Source organism: Artibeus jamaicensis, unplaced genomic scaffold (genome assembly GCF_021234435.1).
Source record: "Artibeus jamaicensis isolate MK-2021 breed Jamaican fruit bat unplaced genomic scaffold, CSHL_Jam_final scaffold_1031, whole genome shotgun sequence".
Lineage (NCBI taxonomy): Eukaryota > Metazoa > Chordata > Mammalia > Chiroptera > Phyllostomidae > Artibeus > Artibeus jamaicensis.
Genome location: NW_026522026.1, coordinates 3,412,960 through 3,425,376, shown reverse-complemented (window position 1 = coordinate 3,425,376; position 12,417 = coordinate 3,412,960). Strand labels below are relative to the sequence as shown.

At 38.0% G+C, this 12,417-nt stretch overlaps 1 protein-coding gene and 1 pseudogene across 3 annotated transcripts in view; one reads left to right on the top strand and one right to left on the bottom strand.

Annotated features, from left to right (window-relative positions):
• Positions 1 to 12,121, bottom strand: part of MTHFD2L (methylenetetrahydrofolate dehydrogenase (NADP+ dependent) 2 like) — a 98,445-nt gene extending 86,324 nt beyond the window's left edge. The window contains exons 1-2 of one of the 3 annotated variants that reach the window (XM_053655706.1): positions 11,696 to 11,950; positions 8,655 to 9,819 (exon numbers count right to left, since the gene is read on the bottom strand). In XM_053655706.1, the coding sequence (XP_053511681.1) occupies positions 9,723 to 9,819; positions 11,696 to 11,811 (213 nt within the window). In that variant the 5' untranslated portion in view covers positions 11,812 to 11,950 and the 3' untranslated portion in view covers positions 8,655 to 9,722. Of the gene's footprint in view, positions 1 to 8,654; positions 9,820 to 11,695 lie in introns of those variants that run through there. The other 2 variants (XM_053655705.1, XM_053655704.1) reach the window with 2 other exon arrangements.
• Positions 10,160 to 10,241, top strand: LOC128625907 (uncharacterized; annotated as a pseudogene).
• Positions 12,122 to 12,417: the final 296 nt, after the last annotated feature.

Sequence of the window (12,417 nt, the reverse complement as noted above, 5' to 3'; positions counted from 1 at the left end):
TTTGGGTTGTTTCCAGTTTGTGGTCATGACAAATAAAGCTGTTAGAAACATTCACGTACAACTCATTGTATACACGTATGCTTTCACTCCTCTTGAACAAATACCTGGAGTAGAATGGTTGAAACATATGGTAGGTATATGTTTAAATCTGTAGGAAACTGTCAGCCTGTTTACCAAAGTGGTCGTACCATTTTACACTTCTACAAGCAGCATATGAGAGTTCCAGTCCCCCCCACACCTGCAATCACTGGACGTGGTCTGTTGTTTACATTTTAGTCAGATTGGTGTCTATTTGGTGGTATCTCATTGTGCTTCTAATTTGCATTCCCATAGTGAATAATAATGTTAAACATCTTTCCATTTGCTTATTTACCATCTGCCTATCCTCTTTGTTGAACTGTGTAATATAGATTTTTGCCCATTGTTTAATAGGTTGTTTCCTCATTATAGAGGTTTTGAGAGTTCTTCATATATCCTAGATTGCAGTCCTGTGTCAAGATATGTGATTTGAAATATCTTCTGAGTCTGTGCTTTGCCTTTTCATTCTTTTAGTTGTGTCTTTGGAATGTCAGTTCTGAATTTTGCTGTACTTGACAAAATCTTCTTTTTATGGATCATGCTTTTGTTCTTGGGCAAAGGAATCTTTGCCTAATTCAGGCTCAGAAAGATTTTCTCTAGTGTTTCCTTCTAGAAAGTGTTATGGGTTTAGGTTATACATTTATTTCTATGATTCAGTTTGAATCATAGGAATGAGACTCTATTCCTAGTTTGATGAAGGAATATTGTCTAATGGTTTTTCTGCATTTATTGAGATGATCATCTATGATCCTATGGGTTTTTGGATTTGGTCCATTAATAGGGTCAATTAATTGATTGATTTTCACATGTTAAACCAACCTTGCATTCCTGAGATAAACTTAACTTGGTCTTAATGTACCTAACCTTTCCAGGTATTGTAAATTTCAGCTAAAAGTTTGTTAATTTGTTGCATCTATGTGCGTGAGAGGTATCTGTCAGTAGTTTTATTTCCTTGGAATGTCTTTGTACGGTGTTTATATTAGGGTTAATGGTGCCCTCATAGAATGAGTGAGGAAGTATTCTATCCTCTTCAAATTTCCAGAAGCGTTTCTGTGGGATTGGTATCCCTGAAGTGTTTGGTAGAACTCCCTAAGAAAACATCTGATCTTTGAGATTTCTTTGTGGGAAGAACCTACAAAGACTAAAATTAAAAATTGGTAAAACTACAAATTTAAACTTTTTAATAATAGAGGGCTATTGAGGTTATCCATTTTCCTTGAGTTTTTATAGTTTGTGCCTTTGTACATTCTAACATTTAGTACATAATTACAATGATAAATTAAATCACATTAAGATAAAATACACTTACTTTTGAGTTTAAATTTTATTTGTCAAGATTAAGTAACAAATACTTTCCACTATTTCCTATGAATTTCTGGTACTTATTTTTATAATTAATATAAGTGGCTTTTTAATACTAAGGGAACAAGGACCTCCTATATTAGCAAATACTAAAGGCTGCAGCTACAGCAACTAATTCCAGTATGGTTCATTTCTAAAAATAGTAAAAAATAAATACTTTCCATAAACTAAATTGTGTCAGTAATATTCAGTTAGAGTAAAATACTCTATTATAGAAGCAGGCTTATATGCTAACATACTGAAATTCACTCTTATAGTAAAGAACATTTTGGGCTGGCCAAAAGTGGTGTTTTGTTTTGTTTTTTCCGTAACATGGCTCCAGGAGTGCTTAGTTGTCTTCAACTTCATCTGAAACAATATCGATAAGTTATACTGTGACAGTGGTCATATCTTGTGCATTTAAAAACTTAACAAGATTGAATTTTTGTGTAGTCACTTTAATATTAAAGATGGAAGAAAATATGCAACATTTAGCATATTATGGTTTATAATTTCAAGAAAGGTAAAAATACAACTGAAATGCAAAAAAATATATTTGTGCATTGTATGGAGGTATTATGTCAAAAAAAAGGCTTTGTGTCAGTATATGGAACGTGTCAAAGTGGTTTTCGAAGTTTCGTGCTGGAGATTTCTCACTGGATGATGCTCCACAGTCAGGTGGACCAGCTGAAGTTGATAGCGATCAAATCCAGACATTAACTGAGAACGATCAGTGTTATACCAAGCAGGAGATAGCTGACATACTCAAAGTGTACAATTCAATAAAGTTATTGGTACAAATAAAAAATGCCTTTTATTTTACAGAAAAAACTTAATGAACTTCTTGGCAACGTAATACATTTACGTTTTAAAACACAAAACCACCTATGCACTCTAAAGCATATGAATAGCAATGCTACTGCTGAATTAGTTGATTCTCTGTTCAACAGATTAATCTGTTCACAAACTGTTGTGAAACAAACCATCTCTGAAAATAATCCAGGATAATTATGGCCTAGACACTTCCAAGCTGTGTGTCCCTGAGAATGTCAGAGACGACAATGGCATAAACTGATTCCTGGCTTACAAAGAGACAGTGTGCAGATTAAATCTGACTGCACTCTGTATGTTGGGGTCTGAGAGAATGTCAGTGCTTCCCTTATTGCACTGAGATGCTAACTATAGCTGACATATTGCCTGAATTAGCTGATGTTTATGGGTAGATATCCACAAGACTGCCACCCAATTGTGATAGGGACTTTGAGCATTTTCAGTAGCAGCTGGCCCATCCCACTGATTTCCTTGGTCACTGCAGAGCCTCAATAAGCCTGGAATTAGTAGAGGCCCAGTAACAGGATGCTTGCATCGGTCCATATCCTGGAGAACTGGTAAATGCATGTTATCTAGCTCACATAGTCCTTAGTGCATAAACAAAGATTTTTCAACATGCATATTTCTGAAAATGTTCAATGTAAGAATTCAAATATTCAGCTATAGAAGCATACAGATTCTGAGTTCTGCCTGGCTGAATTCTCCATCTCTGCCAATCCATTTCCATACTGCGGCCAGTGAATTTCCAAATACATTCATGTCAATTTCCTGGTTAAACTCCTCACTATATGCCCATAATTTATTAATTTTGCAAATATGTATTAAGGGCTTTCTATATAGGAGGCATTATCACCAGGAGCATAAACAGTGCACAAAACAAATTGTCTAATTTCATGGAAACCATCTTGTAAAGAAAGACACAGCAAATTTTTTTAAAGCAAATATTTAACATACAATACCATGTGTAAAAATAGATTTAATATACAATATCATGTGTGGAAAAGGAAGGGACAGGAGGTATCTGGAGGCTGGAGTTGCCATTTTATATGGGTGTAACCCACCCATATAAAATGGGAGCCATTTCTCTGATTAACCGAGTGACATCTGAGCATGAATGAAGGAAATGAGGGAACGTAGTGTGGCTACATGGAGAAAAGAATCCCAGGCCTAAGAATGTGCACAGCAAGTACAAAGAACCTCAGGCAAGAGTGTGCCTGGCATGCTCAATGAAGAGCAAGGAGGCCAGTGTCTGCAGTGGAAAGAGTAAGTGGGCCACGATGGAGCACGGAGTCAGAGAAGTAAGCATGTCAGATCCCCGAAGACCCTTCAGGCCTTCAGATGGACGTTGGATTTTACTGTGAGTCAGATAGGAACGATTAGGAGACTCTGAGTGGCATGACCCAATGTTCATCATGCAGTGATAACTGTTTAAAATGTGGAGGACAGTCTCTGGGGCCAAGGGGGATGTGGGGGCACTCGTGTGGTACCCCAGGGAATAGTGAGGGTGCTAGGCATAGATTCTAAAACTGAGGGTGGAGCCACAGAGATTTACTGAGATCGGGTGTTAAGTGTGACAAAAAGAACAGAAGTCAAATTAGACTAAAACACTTGACCTGAAAAACTGAGAATAGGGAGTTTTAACTCAAATCTGAATTTCCTGTAGCTCCAAGCCTATGCATGAGCTTTCTTTAGCTTCACTGCTAAGAACAAACAGTTCACCAAGTCCCGCACTATGCAGCTGCGTTTCAGTTTATCAGGTGTGCCAGGCTCTTCTCAGACACGATTCCCTTGACTTGAAACACTCTTCCTTCTCCTTCTCACCTCTCTGGCTCCCTACCAAGTCTACTCCCCTTCACTTCCATGTATTCTTCCAGTCTCAGCCCAGAAGGCCCTCCAGAAATGTCTCTGACCCTTCCACCTGGGGACGCCTTTGCCACGAGCTCCCACAGTGCCTTGCTCTTTCTCTTTTGTGGTATTTTAAGTCCTTATTAAAAATACCGTCTCCCCCACTATACTCTAAGCTGGCGAAGGCAGCCAGTTTACATTTATTATGACACCCGTAACACCTAAGAGTTCGTGCACATTCTACATGTTTATTAATGTTTGTGGAGTTTTCAAAGAATTTAATTGTTTATATCATTTTTAAAAATTATGCAGCCAATGAAATTATAGAGTAATATGTGAAAATATTCACTGTACAAGGTCAACATATGAAAATTATAGGTTCATCATTATGATTGTTAAAATATGTGTGCATGTGGCTAAAGAGTTAAATATGCAAAATAAAAAGGTGAAGTAGGTAGTATTCTGGATACTTACCATTCTATCTTAAAATGTTTTTCAATGTTATCAAAATAGGCCTTCCTGAATTATATTAAAAGTGAACAAATGCAAAATACCTATAAAACATATGAAAAGGAAAAATAATATGATTGTTACCAGTTTAATAAGATTATAATCACTGAAATCATCTGTATAACCTTCTCCTATTCAAAACCCTTATTCTCTCCTATAAACACTATCCTGAAATTTAGTTTTACTTCTATTGCCTTCCTTTATAATTTAATGTAATGTTTGTATTTTAAACATTAAAGACATAGTATATGAATATATACTGAGAATCTAATGTGTTAAAAATTAATATTCACCTAATTTACAAAAATATATAAAATTAAGGTAAAATTTTATAGTCTTAATGTATAATATAAACTACCTTTTAAAATGTTAATTTAGAAAGTACTTTTGACTACAACTCTTCTATAGATCCACTAATATATTTGTTAGTCAGTAAATATTCTACATGATGTTATTTTCATTACTTTAATGCTTTTTTTTAGCCTTAAAAAATGTGCTGGTTTAACCAAAACACCAGGCACATTGGCATTAAACAGACATTAAAAGTGCAGTGAATTTGACCCCTTGGACATCTTCCACCCAATGTACCCTGTCATTACTTGCTCATGTGACATTTCCTGAAAAGGCTGAAATGCTGCAAGTGAGCCCCAAAGAGGTAAGACAAGGAGCTCCCCCTTTCAGTACTTTCTTCTCCCCACACTGCTGGGCTAGCACTCAATGTGGGTTCCTTAGGCAGCAATAAATCTTGAGGGTCAGAGAGAGGAGTAACGAGTGGCCCAGTGTGATACTAATTACTTAGCCCAAGTCAGAAGTCCTGAGTGTCAGGCCTGACGGACCAGGTTGGACCAGTCACTTAACTGTGCTCAAAGGCATGTAATTGCCTCATCTACAGAATGGGAATGTTCTCTATTGACTTTATATAAAAGGATTTGACTAAGAGCTGATTGGCTGATTTGCAGAAGTGGCTCTCTCCCCTAGCTGTTATAGATGGAGACATATTCAGATAACCAGGAGCAATTTGGGGCCAGAGGAAAGTCCACAGCATTTAGTGTTTTTTCTATGAGTTTGTTTATTTACCTATACTTCCCCAAAAATAAGCTGTAACCATCCCAATCTATGGTTATTAGAACTAAATGAAGTGTTTAAATAAAGCACTGTGTTTAAATGAAGTAGTAAATGAAGTGTTTAAATGAAGTAGTATACAGGAATAAAAATCACAACTTTTCTTATGTATCAAAATACTCCTTCAGTAAATAGTAAAATACCAAATTCTACAAGATTAACACTGTATTCATTCTGAATACTTGGTGTCTTGCTTCTGTTTCTAGGTTTCAATCTTGTTTTCAACCACAGCTTTAGAGCTGCAAGTGTTTTATGAGAACTGTTTTATGAAAAATCCTAATACAATCATTAGCAAGTCAAATTTCTCTTCAGGTCCTAACTAGTTTAACTGCTTTGTATCTTGGCGCACAACCTGGAGATTTTGAGTTAGAACTAACAATATAATAGAAACTAAACCCCAGGGAACTAAGGAAAATGACATACGGGATAAAAGCAATCACTAGTACTCGGGAGCCTTTCACGGGAAATGAACATTTTTAAAGTAAATGAATACTTAAGAATATTAAGTTTCTGACCTTTTAAAAAAACATTTCATTGCACATCAAAAATGTTCTACTTACACCTCAAAGTAATTTTATCAGAAATTATACTTTTGTAAGGCAATAAAAAGTACAGCAAGTTCTTCTCATTACGTATGATTCTTTGTTATTCAGTTTTGTAACTCTGAACTCTTTCGGGACCTGTAAACTAGAGCACACCTAAACAACATTCAGCTTCTTCAGAATCTTGGATGCTCAGCTTTGTGCCACCAGAACCTTGGGCAGTCTGCTTAATCCTATGGGTGCTTCTCGGAGCAGTCTTTTTAAGTGTTTAATATAAAATACGTAGGTTTACAAGGAAATAAGTTTTACTGAAACATTGTTATCAAACACCTTTAAAAAAAGCATTAAATACCAGGATCTAGCAGCAGGTTTAATAACTATCATAGCACCAAAGCAGTTGACTCCTATGTATGAGGTTTTGAGATCTCTGCATCAACTCTGTGACATTAAAATATCTGCGGTTCTCATTGGCAATCTCACAGGTACTGCTGTTACTGTGGTTTGTTGTCAACATTCACAATTAAAGAAAATGCTAAATCTATTAGAGACTAATGACCTCCCATCTAAGCTTGCGGATCCCCTAAATTCTATGCATGAAGTCCGGGTTAAAAGATACCTTGCATTAAGGGAATCTAACAATTTAATTTTTAATATTTATATGTAAAAGTGTCTTTCTTGATTCACCAAAGTTCTACCGGATTTAATGTTTCCAAAAAGAGGAAAAATGATAGTAGTGTCAAGAATTATAAATTGCTTGTAGAGCAAAGCCCTGGGTAGATCATGCATGTTTAAACCCTGTCTTCACTATTTATTGTGTTAACTTGGACACATTTAATTTCTCTAAACCTCAATCTCCCAATCTGTTAACTGGGAATAGTAACAGTGTCTGCTTCCCTCGGTGGTTGTGGGGATGACAGAATATACTGTATGTGAAAAATCTCGGCAAGTGCTTAGCCGGGTAATGGTTCATTAAATACCAATTAGAATTCACTTTTCAACAACACAACTGGATTAAAGGGATGATGATCTTCCTTGCAAAGTTATTCATAACTAACCATAAGGGGAAGCTGGGGGGGTCATCTGTTTTAAAGTACATATTTGCCCCTACTTTAGAATTATGAATCTCCGATAGTCTTTTAGGTCTAGGCACATTCATGAGAATAATTATACATAGGCAGAATTCAGATCATTAAGTGAACAAACCTAGACAGTACGATGTTGACATGATGACCCGAACCTTAGACTAAATTATCTCATATGTTCCCAGGACTAGACAATGAACCATAGCAAAATGACTAGGTTATATTATAGTCAACTGACTTAATGTAATATGACGCAGCCAATAAAATATTAACTAAAACAATGGCAACACGGAAAATGCTTATAATTAATATTAAGCGGAGCAGCTGGATAAGCCTTCTTGGATAATTTTCAACCCTGAGTTCTTTGAAACTAATTAGATTTGAATTGTATTTTGTTCTGATCATGAAGTTTTCTATCTTTTAGGGTTTTTTTTTTCTGTTCCAAATTGAACTTAATAGCCAATCTCATTTATTACTAATCAATAATTTATCCTGCTCATTGACAGTTCAAATTTCATGTTTCTATGTCTTTAAAACTCCCTCCACAACTTTATCCTCTCTAAGCCAAAATATTTTTAAAAATCTTCACTGAACTCCATGGAATTCCACGAGTACCTGACCGTGGAAGATTATTAGTGTTTTTATTATCCCATCAAGGCATTAACATGAAAAGACAATATAACATCAAAGCATTTGAAAAACAAAGATTCAAGTCGTTAAAGAAATTGCTAAACTATGACTAAACCCATGACCGAGGAAGAAAATCTGAGATATTAATCTGTTTCTCATCTATTAATCCATTTTAATCAGAAAACTTAATCTTGGACACATTACAACCAGAGCATTTTATCTCTAACAGCTGCGTCATAGACACAAAACTGAGATACGAGGCTCTAGATGGTGAAACATTTACGTTCTAAAGTGAAAATGTCTTAAGAAAGCTGAGAAACCCAAACTGGAGTGTGGTGTGGATCACGTCTCGTTTTCATTAGAAGAGGGAAGGCATTAGGATGGGAAGACCACACTATCGTATCTGCCAACAAAGCAAATCATGATTTCGAGAAACTGCTTTTACTAATCCTTTGGACTAACTCTCTGTGGACTGAATTCAGTCTCTGAGAAATCACCTTCAGCAAAGGCCCTAAATTAAGTCTAGGTCCTTCAGCCACACAAGAAGATAAAAGGATCTTTGATGAAGTAATTCTTCTACTCAGATAGAAACATTGATACCAGAGGGGAGAATCTGAAGAAAAACAAACAGGCTTGTCACAGGCTTAGTGATAAAATTTGATTTTAATTATTAAATTCAATTAACTACTTTATAAGACATTACTATTTAAACAACATAAACCAGTGCCTTTTACTAATTCTAAAAATGTAAGATTGTCTTAAAATGTTAGTTTACCTGCAAAAATTACAAAGCCATTGGCAGTGAGACATAAAGAAAGGTGAGGTTTCTGTAAAAAGCTGTAGGCCAATACACAATTTCACAAATGCTTAAACAACTCATAGCGGGAGGAAAAAAATTCTGCCAAATTCATGATTTTAGGAATCACTGAGCACAAAATAAACATGGAACAAACACTTCGAATATACACTGAGTTACTGAAAATGAGTTCAGGGGGATGGTCTAAGGCGGGGTTTGGGAAGTCCCTGCCCTAGGACACCTGCAAATCTGCTTTGAGCCTGACATCACTTAAGAGGTCTGTGACCCGCCCTTCAAAGGGGAAGGTTCTTGCCAGGCTCCACACACCGAAAAGCACAGGGCTGGACTCATACCACGTTTATAACCCACTGACACTCTGATCTATAAACTCGTCACACAGCAAGGCAAAAGAAGAAAAATTTAGTCACCAAGATTTTTTAGATTTTGGGCTGTTTAGGTAATTCATTTTAAGAAACAGTAAGCTGCAACTAATAGAAGAATTTATTTAGTTGACATGAAATATGTTTTCTTTGAATTAATAAGATCTGATTTCTCATGAATAAGTAGGAAAGAAAAACTCATTGCAAATCTTCAAAGAAAAACCATTGAGAAAAAAATGTTAAATGATACTTCAAGATTTTATAACTTTCAAATTCTGTCAAACACTATTACTTGAAATTTCACTTGTCAAAAAAATTCCACTAAAATATTACATGTTCCATGATTACAGGTATCTAATTAGTTAAAAATATGAAAAAATAATAAAAAATACATTTTCATCATTAATTTAAGGCTTTATGTAGCTCAGAAAATTGTGATGAATCTGTTATTTTAAAACATTCCATTGTTATTTTCAGTAAGAATAGCTTACTGAAAATAAGCCAATAGGAATGATGTCGGATTTAAACCTCATTCACGATGAAGAACTAGACAACTAATGTGTCACTATACTACGTTAAAAAATGATGACTGTGGATGGGGACAAGTGGGGAGGCAGACAGTGGCGACCTCTGGAAGATGGAATCTCTTCTCTCTGCTCGTCCTAGAAGAGAAAAGAGACACCAATAAGCATCAACACACTGTCCGAATTCCTCCCCACCAGAGAGAGACCCCCAGTCCACAGGGGTTTCTCAACCTTACAGCCATCCTCACCTTTATATATGGTATTCAGTGCCAAGAGGATATCAAAACCACCCTGGTCTCACTTAATTAGTGCTGCCTTAAAAAAATTCAAACGATCAAAAGTATTATTTATATGTACACAATTATAATGTGCATCATATGGGGCTGAAGGCAGCTAGATCCAAAAGTAACAGTTCTTATCTACTTTAAGAATAGCTTTCCAAAATTGCTGCACTCAACTATTTTAAATTATCAAGAGGATCGCTTCTCGGCCTTTTGGCTAAGATCAAGTGTAAATTATCAAGAGGAAATTAAGTATAATTTTTAAATGTCTGAATTATCCATGTGGGGGGAGCACATCCATAACAAATCAACTGACTACAACCAAATCCTCAGGCTGTACCTGTTGCGACTCATTCAATGTACAAGGAGAGGACCGGGCGACAGGGTTGTTCACATCAAGACGACAAAGATAAATTAATCAACTTACACACTTTGAAAAAGTTATCCTTACCCTGAAAGAAGCTCTAAAACAACACGCATTTAAAAAAACTAAATAAGTAGCTGAAATAACTATAGCAGGCAATGCCTTCTATTTTGCAGTACCAATAATAGAATTCTATAGAATCTCCTTTTCCTAGGTAATAAAGTTGGTAATTCCAAACCAACTGGCAAATTCTTCCCGACAGCTTAACCAACCAGAACTCCACATAGGTTATTTTCTCACATATTCTTGTGGAAGAGCCAGCCACGAAAAACCCCGTCCCAAGTAAACCCTATGGGAAATAATTTTTTATTTCAATTACTCAAGACTGAGGTAAAAATGCATACAATGGGAAGTTAATCAATTTAAATTAAATAAGCAGTAACTATATTTCCACATTACTGTCCATTCCTTTCTATAGTGCTGCGCATTGGAGATAGGAAAAGATAGACACCATCTCTGGCCACGAAAAACGGCAGTGAAAGCACATTACTGGAAGCCCTGGAAGTCTGGAAACAGAATCTCTTCTGAACTCACTGGCTTTGGGTCAAGGGAATATATTTTTAGCTTATTAGGTTTGAATTTGCAAGTACGTCCAAGTCAGTAAATGAAAGGTAAACTTCTGCGGCACCCTCGTGGAGAAGAGTTTAGAACCGCACTGTTCTGAATTTCCAATGCGCTAGTCAATAACGAAGTGCAAACACATGCAGTGAATATAAGATTCAACACGTCAAGTGTTGAAGAGGCTGAACAGGTTCAGTAGTGCCACATAGAAAAAGACTGAGAAATCAAGATTAATGTCTGACTTTGTAAAATCACTAAGAATTTTAGTACTGGAAAAGACTTCACTCAGTATTACCACCAACAAAGGAACTGAGTCATTCAAATGCTAATAAACCGTCTGAAACAACGCCCACTCCCTTGTTTACGAATCACAATAACAGAAAAAAAAAAATGTTTGAAACAAGTAAACGAAGCGTTTTTACGGCACTCTTCCCGAGGGACCGAAATGTCTTCCTAAATCACTCAACTGCACCAACTGCAAAGAAGGAATATTTTAGACCCGGAGCTCAGGGCCCGGCACGTCCAGGTTACCCGACTCCGGGCCAACTGGACCCGGCCTGCGCGTTCCACTAGGCCGAGCTCCGAGCCGCTGGAGGCCTCTTCCCCGCTGCGCCGGGGGGCAACCCTTGAGCCTTGAACTTCACCTTCTCCGTCCGGCCCAGCACGCGCCAAGTGCGCGCACTCCGGCCGCTCCTCCCACAGACATTGGCTTCACACCCAAGCACCCAGATCTCAGGAGAGCTCGTACCTCACTCTGCTGCTCTGAAAGCCCCGGAACGTGGGGCCGGCCGCGCTCCCGCCCAGCCCCGGGACTCGGCCCAGGGGGCTGCGGAGGAGGGAGAAGCTGCGTGTGGGAACTGCCATGGCCCTGAACTGCTGACTTCCGGATGAAGGTTCACCTCCCGCCGCTGCGGTCCCGGCAGCTGCAGGCTGGGTTCCACGCTACCAGGCCCGGTGGGAGGGCTGGTCCCACTAGCAGCCCATTTCCTGAGAGCCAAGTAGGGGCGGGGCCCGGAGCCAAGCCCCCTACGCGGCCGGGGGCGGGGCTGAAGGAACCGCGGGCAGTCGTGGGTAGGACCTGGAGTGCAGGGGCAAGCTGGACATCCTATGTATGGACAGTTGCATCTGGAAGAATGGTGGCATGGAGTGTGGCTTTGGCGACTTGGCCTCTCGACACGCCACAGATCTCCCCAAAGGGAGGACTCAGGGAAGGCAGCTGAACCAATCAATTCAAGCAGGACGCCCTCTGTCTCCCTAGCTAGAGTTCTCAACCAACAGCCTGTGAAGGCCACGTGGAATTTGACTTAAAGCAGGAAGGACTTTACTGGTTCTTTTGTTTCTCACTCCTGAATAAGACCTTTGGACATCTTGGGAGCCGGAGAAAGAAACAAAAGTGTGTGTGGAAGGAAGAGAGGGGTCTGGCAGAACAAGCCCTTGACTTTAAGGTTTCTGTATTATTTCCACTTTTGA